Source organism: Camelus dromedarius, chromosome 1 (genome assembly GCF_036321535.1).
Source record: "Camelus dromedarius isolate mCamDro1 chromosome 1, mCamDro1.pat, whole genome shotgun sequence".
Lineage (NCBI taxonomy): Eukaryota > Metazoa > Chordata > Mammalia > Artiodactyla > Camelidae > Camelus > Camelus dromedarius.
Genome location: NC_087436.1, coordinates 29,037,584 through 29,057,723, shown reverse-complemented (window position 1 = coordinate 29,057,723; position 20,140 = coordinate 29,037,584). Strand labels below are relative to the sequence as shown.

The 20,140-nt window shown below is 31.6% G+C and overlaps 1 protein-coding gene across 1 annotated transcript in view; it reads left to right on the top strand.

The window, feature by feature from the left end:
* Positions 1-20,140, top strand: part of PCDH10 (protocadherin 10) — a 42,103-nt gene that overhangs the window by 9,250 nt on the left and 12,713 nt on the right. Inside the window, exon 4 of the mRNA XM_010977684.3 lies at positions 4,448-4,753. Coding sequence (XP_010975986.3) covers positions 4,448-4,753 — 306 coding nt within the window. The remainder of the gene's footprint in view (positions 1-4,447; positions 4,754-20,140) is intronic.

The following is a 20,140-nucleotide window of genomic DNA, read 5'->3' as shown; positions in this document are numbered from 1 at the left end:
ATTATGAATTTATTTTTAATAATTGTGTCTTCTTTAAAAATATATTGAAGAAAAGAACCCTAATAAGTGATAATTCAGTTAAGTTACTTGTTATAGTTTATCTGAAAATTTTCAAATTTCTCTTCTTGTAAATTTTTCTTGTAGTTGCAAGAGAACTAGTTTCTAAATGTGTTTATTTTTTGAATTACCGTGAGATTTATACATGACACATGGTCAACATTTGGCAATAATTTAAAAAATAAAGTGATTTGAATTGTCAGTATTTTCAGACTAATAAAGAAAAGTATAGCAGGAAATGCATTAAGCCGTTGCCCTACTACTACAATATCAATAGGAGAGTTCTTGGTTTTTCATAAAATACAAATCTCCCTTTCCCAACTCCAATAAGAACTTAGATACTGGCAATTAGTTTCTGGCTTTGTAAATAAAGTGAATTTATACCATTGCCTCCGTAAGCAAAAGCTTTTGGTTAAGGTTTCTGGTGAAAATGTGAGCTACAACTGGATAATGTGTAGAGATTTACAATTGGAAAAAAATATAAGACAAAATATTGAGAGAACATGGAGAAAATACAAGCATTTTAAAAGATGATAGGTAGGGAGAACATTTTGATGTGCATGTTTTGATTTTTTTCATGAGTGAATTATGTTGTTAAGTCTCTGTTCCCAAACCACATTTTCCAAAAAGTTACAGCAATTTTTGTGGTTACAGTTAACATCTCTAATTTCTCCAGTGTTAAGTAATTACAGGAAGACTTGAAATTTCCTCAAAAAGTTGTGTTGATTTTTTAAAAACTAATTTATCATATTTTGAAAAGAAAATTTTTTTTCTGAAGGCTTAATGCATGAGGAAAAAATGTACACATAATTTTATATTATTACATTCGTCAGAAAACAGCACAAATTGAATGCAGTTACATTTCTGAAATCACAGTTTGTTCTCAGCGGTAATATCTGCCTCTGACTATAAAGGACAAGTTACTTGCTGGTTAAAAAAGATGTATTTGAAAGTTTGTCTAAATATATCTTTGCATAACAGGCAGTCTATCACTTCAGCTGTCATGCTTTGTAGAACAGACCATTTCTGAGAAGTAGAAAAACATAAATAACTAGGATAAGAAATTTCAAATAAAATATATATGTTGAAATGTTTCTTGGAAATTACCAAAACTTCAGAACTCAGGCTCGGGCCTGTATTTTCCTGCTATACAAATCCCACAGGTTCTAAAGTAAGGGCATTTGAATAAAACAAAAAATGCAGTTAAATTTATTTTTTCTTGACCCTTGACTTTCAACTAATAAAAAATTCCAAGAGCAGTGTAAAAGGTATGCATTTTAAAATGCCCCATGGACTGAAATAACCTGGCATTCTTGTCCCTCGTGCAGTCATTTACCATCACAAAACTTAAGTATGCCTCTGTTTATTTGGTCATTAAAATCATATATGTAATGAGACTAGTGATAAGTGAAAAAAATAAAATAATGTTAGTCTTTCAAAGGCTCCCTAAGGTGAGGACCGGTAACGGGCAAAGTTTATTTGGTTCTCAAACTATATATATATCTGCATTCTTTTTTACTGAAGTATAGTCAGTTTACAATGTTGTCTCAATTTCTGATGTACAGCATAATGCTTCACTCATATGTATACATACATATATTCATCTTCATATTATTTTTCAAACTATATCTCTAAAAGAAGTGAAAAAAACATTTTCGAAAAATATTTCTAAAATTTACTTGAAATGTATTTATATGCTATGTATGTGATTAAAAAAGAATTTTGTTTCTATGTCTGATACTTTCCTTATGGGAAATTAGTACACTTGTTTTGCCCGTAAACCTGGTGAAACACATTCACGCACAACGCGCGCCATCCTGCCTTTCACTCTAGTTATATAAAGCTATGTTGTCACGACGAGGACCCTACTTTAAAAGGAGTAGCTCATGAATTTATTAAGAACATTACTTACAAGTGTTTTTTTCCCTTTTAGGCGAGTAACAGTGTTCTTGCAACAAAAAAGTCTTTATCATATTTCTCACTTTTCTTGTTATGCACATGACATATTTTTGTGCAGGTTCTCAAGTCATGAGAACTTTATTTCATCATCTAAAGGAATATTAACTAGCCTTTAATAAATGAAAGAGACCGAAAACCATACACTTGAAGAGAAAAAAAATGAGCACAATGGAACATAAACTACTCATAAAAACAAGCTCTACTAAAAGTACCTCTTAACATAATCAAGCATCTTAATGAGTAGAGACTAGTTTACTAAAATTTTTCTGTGTGTGATGATCATGTTCAACATTATTAGAATACTTGGGTACAGAGCTCAAAAAGCTGTAAAAAGGTTGCTAATGCTCTCATGAGCATTAAAAAATAGTATATTTGAAAGGGTTATATCAGTTGTGTGATAAAAAATGTATTCCAAATTTTGCATTAGTACCCATCTTTATGAGGATCCAATAATATAATTCTGTCTTAATATTTGAATTTTTTATGAACTTCATATTTAATATGACATGAATTTATGTTTGGAATAAATAATTGCTCATAATTTACTCTTAACGGTAATTCCATCTATCAAAAAGGCCTTTTATTTCTCATCACACTATAAACAGGGAGCATTTACAGTACAGTGTGTCAAAATACAGATCTCTGATTCTACAGCTTCTTCCTGCCTCATATGTCAGTGTGTGTAAGGGACATTCTCCTTCCCTTCCTCTTTTTTTTTTTTTTTTTAATTCCTATCTCCTTGCAGGAAGAGGATAACTGAACTTCTCTGGTGTTCAAAGAAGAACTGACATGTTTTACATGCTGTTCTTAATCTGGTTCTTTATCCCGGCTTCAGCTCGGGTTGACCTTCCTCAACAGTTCACTGTTAGTCATTTATTTCCAGGCTTATGCATAACAATTATCAGTGGAATGTTGCAATAGCAGTCAGACTTGGCATCATATATAGTTTAACTTAAGATAAGTCATTATAAAGTGAGATAAATATATGATAAGAAGCTTGGTGTTATTTCTTTAACCATAATTTATGTAATTAACTCTTCTTAACTCCTTGAGAATAATCTAGAGGGTTAATAATTGTTAATGTTTGTGAAAAATAATTATTTTATGTATGAAAATAGCAAAATGCACACACAAATAAGTATATTAGTAGGTGACAGAAAACTGGAATCCCATCAGGAATTTACAAACTAAAACTTGCTCAAGAGCTCAAATCACTCATGATACTTATAGAAGAAACAATCAAGGGTGTTCATTACATAAATATGACTCTCTGTTGGTTAAAAGAAATAGTTCCTGGTTTTTCCACACTAAGCATGCATTTGAGAGGTTTTTACATACAGACAAATCACACTTTAGTTATTTCAAATTGATCCTATTTTAAAGCATATTTAATAAATAGAAAAATGTTAAAATGTGATTTTGGTTTATGTACTTATTTTTCCACATTTTGCTAATTATCAAAATGAATAACAGTGTTCTAGAGTGCTCAAAAATTGTGATGCTTTGCTTAAGAAACTGAATGAGGTTTCTTGAGCCATAAACATCGTATTTAATAGTCTTGTCAATCTATGGAAGACAGTGAAACGTGAAAATGTCATTTGAAATCGTGGTATTCTGAGATTAGTAAGCAAACAGGTCTGTGTTGTCTAGGACAAGTGTTTTCCGATATAGAACAAGTAATAAGGTATTTGTCAATAGCCTCTGCAGCTGACTCATACTGCACTTGGTTACCTTGGTTTCACTAATTACAGTCATTTGTCCTGGGTTTGTCTAAGGCGGTAAATGATAAGTGGTGTGTAGTAATACGGGCTACCAGAGTGTCACTGAGAAATTACTTTTAGGAAGTCATTTTCCAGGAACCTAAGAAAGCATGCTCTTGGCCACTCATGAAATCTTGTTTTATTCTTGTTATTTACTGGTTTATCACTATGTATGCCATATGTCTGTTGAATATCACTTTTTGCTTCCTGTCCAGATTTTATAATCTAAATATCATTACTAGTGCTTCACATATTTCTTCCATTTTGTCTCTAAGAAAAAAAATATCGATGACATCATCATTGGAGACTATGGATTGAGAAAGCTTTCGACTGGGGTTTTTTCCTCTGTTAAGAACTTCACCAGAGATTTTAAAAAATATTCATTCTATTTCTACTCACTATTTTCTAGTTATTTAAATAATTTAGAGCCAACTTTTTGTCCATATACTCTGAGTAGTTTAGAAACATCTATCTCAGAGGGCTCTTTGGCAAGAGTCTTAACCCTTGACAAAATAATACAGAGATTTTTGGCTCCTGTCAGGTTAAGACGAGAAAAATTTGTTAAGATACCCTCACCCATTACTCTCCATGCTGCCTGTAATTTTTCACTTCTAAGCAGCTGGTGGTGTTGTGAAGCCCACATCTGCAGCCTCTCTTTTCCCCGCTCCCAGGTATGGATCTCTTCTCCAACTGCACCGAGGAATGTAAAGCGCTGGGCCACTCAGATCGGTGCTGGATGCCTTCTTTTGTCCCTTCTGACGGACGCCAGGCTGCTGATTACCGTAGCAATCTGCATGTTCCTGGCATGGACTCTGTTCCAGACACTGAGGTGTTTGAAACTCCAGAAGCCCAGCCCGGGGCAGAGAGGTCCTTCTCCACCTTCGGCAAAGAGAAGGCCCTTCACAGCACTCTGGAGAGGAAGGAGCTGGATGGACTGCTGTCTAATACACGAGCGCCTTACAAACCACCATATTTGAGTAAGTATTACGTAAAAGGCTGTATCAAAGTATTCCGTTTCAGAAAGTAACGTTCAACATGCCATTCTTCTTTGTGAAAATAGAGGAGTTCAGGTTGTTCTCAGAAACAAGGATAAGAGTGACTCGTGGATGCAGGCAGCACTTGACAATAGAAAAATGAATATGCTTTACAGGAAGTCAGGCTCCTGTGTTAAACGTGGTTGTTGGCAACAGTCAAACATAACTTTTGATGTTGTTGAAAACATTTTTTAAATGATCTTCCTATTTCCTTTGAATGCTGCTCACCTGCTTACTTGATTTCCATGTGTTTTGAAGAACTTATTTAAGGTGGAAAAACATCTCTTGACACTTGAGCCATTGAGAGTTCTCATTTTCTTATCGATACCAGCATTATGGCTTAATCATCCTTTTCCCATAATGACATAAAACACGTTAGGCTAAATTCAGAAATCAGTGCAGCCATTACTTTGCTGGTTCAATGTCATTTAGTGATATGTTGGCATGGATTCTAATCTTTTATCAGAATCAGAGGAACTTCGTGATGGAAGCATATCAATATAGCAATATTATTCAATTATTTAAAATAATAGGATCTTCTAACACTGAGACATTGAGAATTGTACTCAGCTCCTTCGATATTGGGACCATAGCCTCTAAGTGGATTATTTTATACAATCAATCTGAAAAGCAAAAATACTTTGAGATTCTTTAGTAGATTGGAGATTCCTTTGAGGATCTTGGTAATGAAATTATTCCATTTACTCTCTGCTATATGGAAGCCTTTTCCTTTTAGTTAATGGATAAATACCACTGACGATTCAGTATTTTCGTCAAACTACATAAACTAGTATTTGATAAGGATGAAACCTGTAACAATTTAATCCAAAGACAATTTTTAGCTTGCATAGCAAATCCAGTCTACATGATGTTTCCTTACTTTCATCTTCTAGTGCAAAGAAAGCAAAAAACAAAAACGGAACCATAAGTTAGAAACAAAAATGAGACAGATTGCAGATGTATCATTTCTATTATGACTTATGAAGTGGGAAGGAAAAAAAAAATTAAGCGGAAGAAAAAAACTAGAAGAACATTTACTGTAGCCCTTACATGTAAATGTGAAAGGCGTGGGTTGAACACACTGAGGATGTGACTCCTACGCTGGACACTGATAATAAGAGTAAACAAGTGTCATATGATTAGAGTGGATCTGCCACTGGATACATACATTGTGATGACAGCAATGATTGAATGGTGTTTTTGGAAGGATTGTGTTCAGCTTTTCAAATTATTCAGAAATGCCATTACCCCAGCATGATATAGTATATTAGTGTTTCAGAACCAAATAATTATGCCTCTCTATAAATTATCGATATTTGTTCTGCTTTGTTTTTTTAAGTTATAAAATTTGAGAACACAAACACTTAAGGAAAGTGTTGAAACGTCTAACATAATAACTAAATGTAATTTGGATGCTAAGGTCCTGTTTAACTGACACATCCACAGACACTAATGATTTAAAGTAGCCTAAAATCAAATGTTAATAAATAAGAACTGTGATTCAGTCTTTGTCCCTCAAACTAAATTCTGGATTTTAAGTTTAATTATTATCATAAACCAAGCTTTTCCAAATTCTAAACAGCATATTCTCACTAGTGTTTCACTTAAAGTAAGAATGTATGTTATAGAAATATATTATCAATAATTTCAAGGCAAAGATTCAAAGTACATATGATTCAGAGTAATTCAAATATGTATTTCTAGATAACTACAAATATTTGCTGTTAGCATATATTAACTGGTAAGTCTATATCAAAGATGATGAAAAATCAATTCACCCTCTTTACCTCTTAGTGAGTACTAATCTTGATGAAGTTTCACTTACACTGGAGAACTGAAATTTTGAACAATTTTTTTTCTCTACTGACTAGTTTTTCTTTTTAATTTTAAAAATCATGGTAATAATTTTTGTTAATAAAAATATTAATGCTGCATATATTTTAATGTCAATTTTTCTACTTTTTAAGAATCTGGTATTTTCATTTAGATCCCTGATTGAGATTATGAAATAAGTCATCAGTTATATGTTTGCTACAAATCAAAGAATGCAGCTATTATTTTACCAAAAAAATTAAGGTTTGTTTGCATATTATCCAGATGTGTATTATAATTAATTAATTTTGAATAACAATTTATGTTTTCTGTTTTAGCCAGCTCACACTGCTCAAAATTCAGGGTTTGGGATAAAGTGGACTGGGATGAAAAAGAAGCAGAAAAATAGCTATTTTGTTGTTTTTACTGACACTCACCTTAGTTCTTCATATAATTTTAATCATGTCTGAATTTTTTTTAATGTCTAGTGTTCGATGTCATCTTTAACTCACACAGTTATCTTTAGAATTACTTTATGGCTCTGATTTAACAGGCATAGTCAATTTGATGGTTAATCTAACTGTACAAACTATAAACCAAAACAATCCATTCCTATTTTGTCCCCCAAATTCATATGGTGATAGTTGTTAATACGTGTATCATTTATCATCAGGAATAGAAATATTCTTTTCTTCTAAATGGAAAAGCATGTCCCTTATGTAATTAAAGAAGCTAGAAATTAGCACTAATTACTTGTTTAAAAATCAGAATGTTTAAACAATTATTGAGGTAGCAGTTTTACTTTTGCTAAACATACATTTAGTTTTTTTAATGAACACAATGTACATTTTGATGTTAAGAAAAGTAAGCAGCTGTATGTTTCTTTTTGTAAAGCCTTTAAAAAGCTTAATGCGGCTACCACTGTCATTTACAACATGATGACAGGGAAATGGGGATCCATTTAATAATAATACAAATGAGATCATTACCTATACCTAACAACTTTCCATTTCTACACCTCTGATGGCTAAAGTTAAAATTAAAAATGGCAAGAAACCAACTTTTACACAAAAATATGTGTATGCATGTTAAAAAATGTACTTTGTGTTTCTTTAAAAATGCCTACATACAATTATATTTTCTCTTTTATATAATTTATATGGAAGGATCCATGAAGAGTATACATGATGCATTTAATGAAATGGAACTTATTTGTTGAATCAGGAGTAATTTTGAACATATCAATTAATACTTGCCTCATTAGTCATAAGCTCTTTATAAGGATGCCTCATCTTATTTTTGTTATAATGTTGCAGATTTCTAATACTCTGATAATAACCAAAAGGATACACTGAAAGTTTGAAGAAATAATTTTAAACATGTAGAATATGATCATATAGTCAAAATACAGTATTTAGATTTCTTAAAATGTTAATAAATTTTAGCTTAGCTTTACCTGTAATTTTTATCAGAGTGATAAAAAACATTAAAGTATCACTTTAACTTGTAATAAAAAACATTTCATTTTAACAGTTATTAAAATGAAGCAGAAAAATCATTGGGAGTTTAAAAAGAATGTTATATTTTTTCATATGGAATTCAAAAGTTTTAAATTATAGACATCTTATTTAAAATTATTTAGCTTTTCAATGGGCACAGTTAAGTTATGCACAAAACAATCTGGATAGTCTGAGAAAATAAGAAACATAAAAATAATTTAGGTTTAAGAATAAAACTGGTTAAAGTTATATTATTAATCTAATTTAGAAAAGCCCAATAGTTAAAACGATATCTTTAATACTATTTTAGTAATCATTTTTGCTTATGATTTTGGCTTTATATTTTGAACATCATTTCTTTAGATTTTTTTGTCTGTAAACAGGGATATCTTTCAGTTCAAATCAGTCAAAACAATACCGTTACTTAGAAGTATAAGGATTTGTTATCTTGAAACCTGTTGATTTCTTGTCAAAAACCTAATTGTTCCCTAAAAACTGAAGATAATGGCAAGATAAATGGCCAACGAAATTTCATCTAAAATGTATTTGTAAAATCTTTCATTTGTTTAAAGAATCAGACAATAATAAATTATATTGAATAAAGTGAAAAAACTACATTGACATGATGATTTTTTAAATCCTAAATCCATGAAATTTGCTACAATCACAGGATTGTAGGAAACCCTCTATTGAAAAGTGTCACAATCGATTCTGGTTTTATACCATACAATGTTTAGACTAGTCCGGATATGTCAAAAAAATCACTCTTGCTGTCTCCTGACATAACTTTGTTTTTGCCTACTTTTGAGCCCTTTTGAAATTTCAACCCAACTCACCCATATCATAACATAAGAAAGAGTGTCAGGACTTGGAAATATTGCATCTAAAATATTGCTGACACTTCACCGAGACTTCTTTTCAGTAACTCGCATTTTAGGAAAATGTTTTTGGACATCTATATTATTTCTACTGAGCACTTCAAGTTTCAATTTGATTGAAATTAAGAGCATGTTCTGTTTAGTCACATCTCTTCCAGCCTCTTCGCTGTCTTAGCCTGCCTTTGTGAGTTTTCCTAATTTGTTGAAGTCAGTACAGTAAAGGAGCATACAGAGAATCCACAATAAAATGGCTTTTTTTATTGGTATAGAGTACCCTCATATTTCCATATCCCTTGTGGTGGTTTCTCTGGGATTTGTATATTCCTCTAATGTCATAAACATAGCATCACTTTATCAAATGTTAAATTCCACAAAAAAGTATTTTAATATATGGCCTTTTTAACATTTTTTTCTCATAGGTCCATATGTTACTAAATGAATGGACATCTTTTTCAGGATTTTTTTCTTTTTTAGTACATATGTTAGTTTCAGTTCACTTTTTCTCCAATTTGTGCTACTTAAGGAAAAAAAATCCTACTTTTGAGATTTTTGTTCTTTCATTTTAGAAGAAAACGTCCAGATTTGTGAGCCTAACTAATTTTCTTACTTTTTTAGTTTATCTCTTTGTGACAAATCTCTGGTCTTTAAATCGCACTAGTCCTTCTATTTTTCCTTTACATTCTTTTATTCTGTAATTAATAATCTCTTATAATCAAAATAGTTTACAGACTCAGCTGTGTAAGCAGGAAACAAATGATAACTCAGGATCAGAAGAAACCCAAGCCCAGTTCATATTTTCTGTAATCTACTGTTGGAATTAAATGTTCACTGAACTTTATGAAATTTTGCTTCTTTGAAAAATTATAATCTGTTCACAATTCATATCATTACTCCAGTTAACTGATGCAGCAGCTAACTGGAACCTTCCTATAACTATAGATAAATGAGATATTATAACACTGTCTTGTTTCTTCTCCTTTAGTTGTTGAGTAATGGTTTTCCTCAACTAATATGATTTAAAGTAAAAGCTATAAAAATCTTTCTGAGGTGCAGCTATGAAACAGAGCGGTTCATTTTACATCCACACATCTGGCAATTTCTGTAGGCAATTTGTTTCTTACTTATTCAGACAGCAGTGCTTCTCTGTGACTTATCACATGTCATTTAAAATTTGTGCCTTTGGGTGCATTGGAACTAGTTAGTATCCAATACTCTCTTGGCATATTTAGACTCATTACCCAACTATGCATATTACAAATGCTAAATAATTATGTGATGGAAAATGAATTAATGTATGAATGACTGTTTCTGAAGTGTCCAAATTTTCTTTAATGTTGTCATCATAGTTTAATTTACACACATTTCTACACACAGTTTTTGATATCTCTAGGCTAACTTTCTTCTTCCAATTAGAAAAATGTTTTAAATTAATCGAATTTCTCTCTAGATAGTACCTATAAATTTTTATGAGGGAAAGTAGATTTTGAACTTATTCAAAATATTGAAATACACCTAACTATGGTGTTTGCAAAATATGATGGTGTTTTTCAATATTTTGAGACTTTAAACTTCTGATTTATTCAAAGAACTTATTTCATATTCTTAGGAGGAATTAAATTTTTTAAAATTTCTTAACTCCCTTGGAATTTGAATTGCTCCCCTTTCTCTCCAGGTCTATAAGGCAATCTTTTATATATTTTACTTACTTTCATACTTTAACTCTCATCTTTCACAGTTTTATAAAGCTAATATACATACATACATGCTTTCCTCTGTTACAATCACTTACTTTTCTTATTTAGTTCCCAGGTAGGAGTTATTTATTTGCATGTTATTAAGTACATTTTTGAATTCATAGACACATGGTTAAATAAAATAGTGTACATTTAAGGGCGTATAGAGAAGGCAACTGATAAAAGTTATTTATATCTTTTTCAATATTTTACACTGCTTAGTAAGTGATTCACCTACTATTTAAAACAGTTTACTTGGTGCACACTTTGCATTTTATTGAATGAACATTTATCATATTAATATCATTTATACACCTCATTTTTATATTACAGATAATTTTCATCCTCTTTCTTATTTTGTACATTGGAAGTAAATCCATATAAGCATTTGTCCATCATGTGAGACTAACAAAGGAAGATTATCAATTAAAATATAAATAGAATTATTCAATGGAAAGGAATATCTACTTGGGAATTTTTCCTGCCTCATCATACTGAAGATTTATGGGTCAAAATTTAAATGCATTGAGTTATAAAGCCATTGTAAATAAGTCTGGAATACACAAATTCAATTGCTTATAAATATATTATTAAACATTATTCAATACTCAATGTGCCAGACTTTTTTTGAGTGAGTCTGCGTCTTTTGAAATCCATCTAATAGGAATTAGAGGAATTAGATAGTGTCATTTAGATAATATAGCATGGAAACTGCTTTGGACTATAAGGTTCATTCATTGTTCAAGATTAAGTAATACTACTGAATCAAGACTAAACTCAGCATAATGCGAGTCAGTTTAATGTTTCCCAAAGTGTAATAGAAATCTTGGAAGTTTTATATCGAGGTCCAATAAGACTCCCTAATTACTGCATTAGTGATTTCTAATCACCTATATCAGTTTAAGGGGGACAGTATAGATTTGAAAAAATTGAACCCCAAAGTGTAATTACATACAAAAGGACATGAATAAAAACAAATTGTAAGCTAGAAAATTTGCAGATAAAAATCAGGATTTTATTTCTGATTCTTTAACTGATACATTATATGACATTATATTTAACATAATACCTAGGCACTTAACCCTATTCTTTGTTCTAGAGATACATTTCTTTTAACTGTAGGGATTGAAAAGATTATATGTGAACTTTATTTCAATCAATTTGTATAATCTGTACAATAAAGTTTTGTCCAAATTATCGAAGCTAGCTTTAAAGTCATTGAGTTCAATAAGTGATTATAAATAAATTTTCTGTGTTCTATTTTCGTGATTCTGTTGTATGGATACATTTGCAGATATATACATTCCATAGAGAAGCATTATATCTTTAATTTAGTTTAATTTTTAATTATAGCTATCAATTACCAGAGAAAGAACAAGCAGGGATTATGCTTAACAGAAGAGTAAATTTATTTAACTAATGGCTACTTCATTGTCAGAAGCTGTTAATATGATAATATGGTGCTTTTCGAGAAACAGATAAGTGATACAATCAATTTTGGTCTGTTTCTTTATTTTTTAAGGTACTGGTTGTACTTTTTGAGGACAGGTTCCCATTACATAATGTAGCGAAATTAACTGTGACACTGTAGAGGAAATAAATGCCTATATAATGAGAAAGACATTATTTTTACTGCTTGTAAAAATGTTGTAATCTGTAGGGCTTTTTTTCTCTTTCATTGTTGGTGTTAATCAGAATCCTACAATAGATTCCAATATTTCTTGTGTTGGATGTTGAATTATATATTTTACACAAGCTAGAAAACTAACTTTAGTTTGTCATCAAGTGGTTCATATGTATGCCAATCCCTGTTTCAGCTGAAAATTGGATAATTACTACATTATTCCATAAAAGCATATTTGTAAATGTTTTTGTCGAAGTTTTCAAAAGTAAGTGTTTTGAAAAATAAAAAGAGACCTAAGCCTAGAATTAATACATAAATAAAATCAATATCAAATATATAGTTCCTGGCCTAAATTTTGAATCACCCTGGATAAAGAAATAGCCAGGGTAGAAAGTTTCTCTCACACCTAACTAAACACCACTGGGTTTTGTTGCAGAGTGTAACATATGGTAGAAAGTTCTGAGTTAAAAATGGCAATGGTAGATAAAGTATATATAGTAAGTTGTCTTGATGATATACACCTGATGGTGTGTTTAAGATAACATACATCACATGTAAGTTTAATCGAAATGGTGGTAGGAATAATAGGTCCATAGATATGAGAGTTAATGCTATCATTTGAGAATTGCTATCATTTTATTCTTAAAAAATGTATAGAAAACCCTGCAGGCTGACCTGTGAAATTAGTATAATTTCTTTTACCATTCATTAATCTGATGCCAGAACTAATCCCCTTTCTAGTCACTAGCAGTGTGGGTTTAGGGTTTACTTGTCATAGAATTACTCATCAGATGATTACATTGGAGGTCATGAAATCTTGATATATTTTGGTGTGAATATATCTTGATTCTTGATGTTCATCTCAATCTTTTTGATAAGAACAATGGTAATAGAGAATGTTTCTACGTAGAGTCCATAAACTCTACTAAATTATATTTTTTAACATTTTTTAAAATGATGGATAATTTCAAGCTTATCCAAAAAAGAGAATAGTTTACTAAACTCTCCACATTCTCCGGTTAAACAGTGATCAATTCTTGGCCAAATTTGTTTCATCCAAAAGCTAACACACGTTCTTTTCACTCAGATTTTTTAATCAAATTTAGAAACCCTAACTGTTTAACCCATTAATATTTCAGCATGTTTATTAAAAATAGAGTTTAACATAACCATAAGAACAGTACTTCTCCTAAAAAAATTTCCTTGCTATCATCGATTGTCTAGTTATTGTACAAATTTCTATAATTTTCTCATAACTAGTATTCACATTTACAATTAATTTGATCCATGATTAAAATAGGTTTATTAATAGCAACCCATTTTTATTTTTTATTTTAAAACTTTTGATTAATGTACAATATTCATATAGAGGAATACAAAAATCACAAATGTAATACTCAAGTTTTCACAAAGGGAGCACACTTGTGTAATCAGTGACCACATTGACTGATTAGCCAAAACATTACTAGTATCTCAAAAAGTCCAGCATTCTGTCCCCTTTCAGTTACTACCACCCAAGGATCTGTCTACCACTGTCCTGGGCTCTAACCAAAGGTTTGTTTTTCTGAGTTTCAAAGTGTACATAATTTGAATAAATGAAATAGTGCAACATATTTGAGTTTAACTAAACTGTAGTAGCCAGTTATTCTCTTTGATAATATAGGGAAAGTGATTATCATAGCCTAAAATATATCAGGGTCTAAGCTAAACAGACAATTTATTTAGGACAGCTTCCCCGTGGATGTATCTCTTACTAACTTTGGCGTTCTTGTCGTGTCTGATCTTTCAGAAATGCTTGATACTTGTTGTTAAATCTTCCTATTGATTGAAACATAATCTTCTGTTAACTTAATGGTGTTTTACAGAAACAAATATTTAAATATATTTATCTGAATACCAAATTATGACAAAAAAGTAGAAAAATTGAAATGTCTGTGTTTCACCTTTCTTTGAGTCTAGTTTAGAGGGTTGTGGCAAATTGGAAACTATTATGCTTGAAGGGGAAGGAATAAAGTAAAGAGATTAACATTTTAGAAAATAGTCTATCTGAAGAGAGTCTAAAAGGATTGAGGGACTGTGGATTGAGAAGAAAAGGGGAGAGGTTACAAAACAAATGTTAAGTGTTTAAACAAATAATACACAGATAAGATAGTGATCAGTTAATCTGTCTTTATTGAGAGCAGAAAAGGGAAAATGGATCTATATCGCATCCTGAGAGACTTAAACTACACATGATGGGAAATATCCTGACCCTGACATTGGTATTTGCTCCTGAGAGATATGGAAACACATTACCTAGAAAGCTTTGCAAACTACAAACGTGTGCGTATGCCAGCTGTGATTTGGTGGAATAGCACTTTCTAGCCCTGTGATGTGTTTCCCACAGAATGCTTTTCTAACACTGGACCGACCCGGTTAAAGGAGAGAAGGGGATGAGGCTCTGTTTTACTGGAGGACAAAGGAAAGGCAATGGAGAAAGCCTGGGTTTTTATCTATTTCTTTCCCTTCTGGTTACTACATGAATGATTTCTTATCTTTCATACCTTGGAATTTTGAAAAGGAAAACTTTGGTTTCTTAAATCCTTTTTCCCCCTCACACATTGAATTGTAATGTCTAGGAACAAAAGTTAAGAAATCATAGTTTTAGAAGGAAATTTGGGAATATGTAGAGTGTAAAAACTAAGTATTAAAATGTCTATTATATATATGCAATATATAACATAAATTATATCTATTAAAAGTATACATTACAACGTAAAGATTTAAGGCTTCATATTATATATAATAATAATTTATAGAAGGAAGATAGGTGACTGTAGATTTTAAATATTTATATGAAAATATTTTAAATATCTTTGTCAAATATTGAATCTTTACTGAGTTGGCTTATTTCTCTTATAATAACAATTTTCCATTTTTGGCATCATATTATCTTCTGCTGAATTTTAAGGAAAATCTTTGGTGTCAGTTATTGAAATGGCTCACAAATAAAAATGAACAAACATCATTAGTGATTGAAGGTCAAGTTGCCTAACTCTCCTCAAACCTAGTAGTAATATATGCTTTCTTAATTATTTTGTAAGATATAGCAAACAGACTATATATGCACATTGTATTTTAGGCTGATATTTTAGAGAGTAAATTAAAATGTAGCATTAACTCGGTAATGTGGAGGCATGAAATACTCACACACTTAAGAAAGGAAAAATAATCAAATGAGGGAATTCTGTTAGCTAAACATTAAAGCCTAATTTAATAATACTTGCATCTGCTACTGAGTGCCTATTTAAAAGCATGAGATGATGAAATAAGACATAACACAGGCCTCACTTTCATAAATACACAACCAGTTTTACAAGGTGATAGTTATTCTCACCAATCATGGGTCATGATATAAGCTCTGTGAATTTCAGGCTATAGTAAATAATTTTTAAATTATTTTAGAATATTTCATGATTATATAAATGTACTCAACTTCATATAACAAAAGTTTTTTTGGTATTAGACAACGCAGAAATGCCTTTTGTTGATAAACTGGAGTGAATTCTAACTCCTTTGAACTTGAATTAAGTTAAGGATTTGAGAAATCTGTATTTTAAAATTATATTATGAAATGGTAGGAAGATACTTATTTCTCAAATTATAACAACAGAATATTGAGTCTTATTAAATGTTACTGGGAAAGACAATTTTTTTAATGTAAGTTTGCATTAGAATTATTTTTAGGATAATATTTGACATGTAATCATTTTATTTTCATCTCTCATAGTTGAGCTTGAAATCTAGAAATATAATTCTTGAGAATTTAAATTGCTTACTTTGTAGGAATTTTTCATAGGAATTGTGATTTCTTAATGCTGATTTAAAAAGTGTGCTCATTTATCTAATATAGGAGAATATTACTTTTACTTTAAATAAAAATGTTTAACATAGTACATTGCTTTGAAGTTAATTTTAAATCTATTACCTTTTACTAATCTTTTGAAGTTTTTCACATTTCAGTTACTTTCTAATTTGAGGTATAGCTGTCAGTCAGTAGGTCCTATTATTTGTCGTACCATTCTTTCTTGGAAAGTAGTACCATGGCAGCTTGAAACTGTAAGAGTTTTTAACCAGATGTTTTAAGCAGGTCTTCCCAAGCTACCGACAAAAACAGTGTGACCTACATTCAAGAAAACTTATTATTGAAGACTACTGTATTGCAGGCACAGTGGTCTTCTGCTTTGTTTGCCCTAGATCTAGATTATATAAATGTTCTCAAGGCCAGCTATATAGGAAAATGATCATTGCTTGTGAACTTATCACAGACTGATGCGAAAGTAAGATCAATATCTTAATTTAAACTATAAATGTAATAACTGAATCATTTGAAATCCTCCTGAGAGCTCTCCAAGAGAAAATACTGTGAGAACTCAGCTTGAGAAGGTAAAGGGCATCAGATCAGCTTCAGGGCTAGCCGTCACACATAGGTTCAGGCATCCTCACTTGGGGATGGCGACTGTGATACCATACCTCCTGCACAGATCAAAATAACTCAATCAGGTTGTCTCGGCTTAATCTGCTCTGGATCGTCCTAGAAACATGCAAAAACACATTTAATTACTGACAACCCCCCACCCCACTCCATACCTCATACAAACCTCCAGTCTTCCTTTGAGATAATTTTGGGAAAAAAAAAAGAATGAACCAACCTCGGGCATATTACAATACAAGTGAAAAATTTTCCACTTCCTTCACCGTGTATGTGAAGCACAAGCTGCTCACTTAGTTGGATTGTGGTGTCCTTAGACCTGAAAAATAGTCTTATTATTTTCAGGATAGGTTTCCCTAAGCATCACTCGTTTATTCATTTTGACTTTATGATATCTTGGAGCTTTTCATTTCACAGGATTTTATTTTCTGATTATGATCTCAAAATATGAGTGTTCTTCGTTTGGACTCGTCGCCTACTGCAGAACTCCAAGAGTGAGTCTTTATACTGGTCCTCATGTCAGAGAAGTGATGTGTAGTTAGGAACTCCAGTATAGGACCAGTCTGCCAGGGTTCAAATACTCCTCCAGCCAGTTCCTAGCTGTGTGACCTCTATAATTTCTTTAACCTTCCGTAACTCATTTTCCTCATTTCTGACATAGATCCTCAAAAGCTCATTGTGGAGATTAAATTATTTAATGTATTCAAAGCAGTGAGTGCCGGGCCCAAAGGAAGCACTCATTAAGTGTTCAAGGCAACTATATATTCAGTTAAAATTGGAACAATGACATCAGCCTGGGTATGGAGAAAATTTAAATTCTGCGTTTAAATAGAACTAATTATGCTTTCTTTTCTTCCCAGAGAAAAATCAGACTCCAAATGTTCTTTCCATGATATATCACTATTTTACATCTGCAGTATGTGTTCTTTCACAGAATGCATGTGTCTTAGAAGTACATATCCCAATTTTTCTTTTTCATCTGTGAAACCAATAAAATGGACAGAATAGAACCAGAGGTATAATGCCCAGTAAAGACTAAGTTTTGCTTGTTTTAGAACGATGTTAGCCACAAAGCATGAATATAACTTTAAAAATTTCGTATTCTCATTATTTTACTTGTGCGTTTACAATGAGTGAAGACATTTGATTACATATAACAAATAGTAAATATAATGGGACAAAAATACTCTTTTTTGAAATAACAGATTTTTATTTAATATAGACAGCAGCATATTATATTTGATGATTGTAAGAAAAATAAAGAAATTATATTTCTTCAGGCCAAAATTTTTAAAATGATACGAATAGATGTCTGTATCCAATTGGACTTAATCTCCACTTAGACAGCTGTACTAACTCTTTAGGGTAAATTCTGTTACTTGAGTTCTGCTATCCCTGTGGGAGAGACACAAATACCATAAAATTATCAAAGTAAATATAAAGGGCCTATTAATAAGGAAAATTGAGTCTTTCTAGAAGATATACCAAGGATATCTATCTCTGCCATAAATCACAGTCTTTGAACATGCAGAAGTCCAAAGATTTTCCTGCCTCCTTTTTCTCCCCTAAAATCCTATTATCTGATAAGCCTGATTGTCTCAGTCAGCCTTATATTTATGTTTTTGTAGCTTTGTCTTTCAAAGTCAGACAGAACTAGCAAATGATGTCACAAGCCTATTTGAGAAATGCCTGAAAAGCTGCCCAAATTTTACTTTCTGTTTATGGCTTATTCATTGGTTTCTCTCATGATTTTCTGATTCTCTGTGTTTTCTGTCTTCTGCCTTCCACATCAGTTTTGCATATATATCACTATTCTGCCTAAAATACAAGATGCCTAACAGCTAAGTTCCAGGGCCCAGTTGCATGCATCATGTGTTTTTATTTCTTTTTTATGTTTATGTCACATATGAGAACAAAAAATTCTCCTTTTTTAAATAAAGTAGTGAAATCTCCTGTATTTAATAGTGTTGTTTCCCAGCTATAGAAGAAAGGAAATCTTAAAAAGATTCGATTGTTTTCTCATTTAACATATCTGTGAATGATGTTGCCTTGTCACCTGTATTAAGCATTGTCTCTCTTCTCAAAATGCACTTGTTTTCAATGATTCTATGCTGTTTCAAGTTGTCTTTTTAATCTCATTAACAGTTGAACAAGATATTTATTTTATTAGAATAAAGTGGCTTTGGTTATCTTTGGGAAAGATCCCTTGGAGTGTAATCAAGGAAGTGTTTATAGAACTCTACTCTGGGGCAATATTGGAAGAATAACTGCGTGGTTTTAACTGATAGACTGAAAGGAGTACAGAACTGCATGAACAAAAGTAGGGAATCTGAAAGCAAACAAATATGGAGAAATGAATATTCTAGGTTGCCAAATCTATAAAATAAATTCAGCGGGGATAATAGTGGAAGTTAAGGTTTGAAAGTTATGTTTTGGACAGATTCAGACAGATTTTGAATAAAAACACACATACTAATAGTAGCTAACAATTGTTAAGAACTTACTATAAGCCTGGCATTATTCTAAGAACTTTTCAGATACTAATGCATTCAAACCTTACAGTAACCAAATAAAGTAGGTATTTGTACTGTCTCCATTTTGCAAATTATAAAATTAGGAAAAAGAGATGTTGGGGAACCAGTCCATGGTGCCTGCTGGCTTATAAAGGAGAGTCAGTTTCTTTCTTCCTTCCTTCCTTCCTTCCTTCCTTCCTTCCTTCCTTCCTTCCTTCCTTCCTTCCTTCCTTCCTTCCCTCCTTCCTTCCTTCCTTCCCTCCTTCCCTCCTTCCCTCCTTCCCTCCTTCCTTCCTTCCTTCCTTCCTTCCCTCCTTCCTTCCTTCCTTCCCTCCTTCCCTCCTTCCCTCTCTTTCTTTCTTTCTTTTTCTTTCTTTCTTTCTTTCTTTCTTTCTTTCTTTCTTTCTTTCTTTCTTTCTTTCTTTCTTTCTTTCTTTCTTTCTTTCTTTCTTTCTTTCTTTCTTTCTCTCTTTCTTTCTCTCTTTCTTTCTCTCTTTCTTTTCTTTCTCTCTTTCTTTTCTTTCTTTCTTTCTTTCCTTTTTTCTTTCCTTTTTTCTTTCTTTCTTTCAACCACCTGATTCTAGAGTCAGCCTTTGTGATCAGTTCACTACTTGAATCCTAGGCTTAAGAAATTGAACACTCTTCAGAGCAAAGTCAGTAAGGATTTGTTGTAGGGGATTGTATGTTTGTTTTTGTTTTACTAACAGAGTGTTACCAAACTTTGTAATAATAACCCCGATAGAGAATGAAAATGAAAGGGTTAGAGAAGTTTTGAAAAAAAATTAAAGTACTAGAATTCT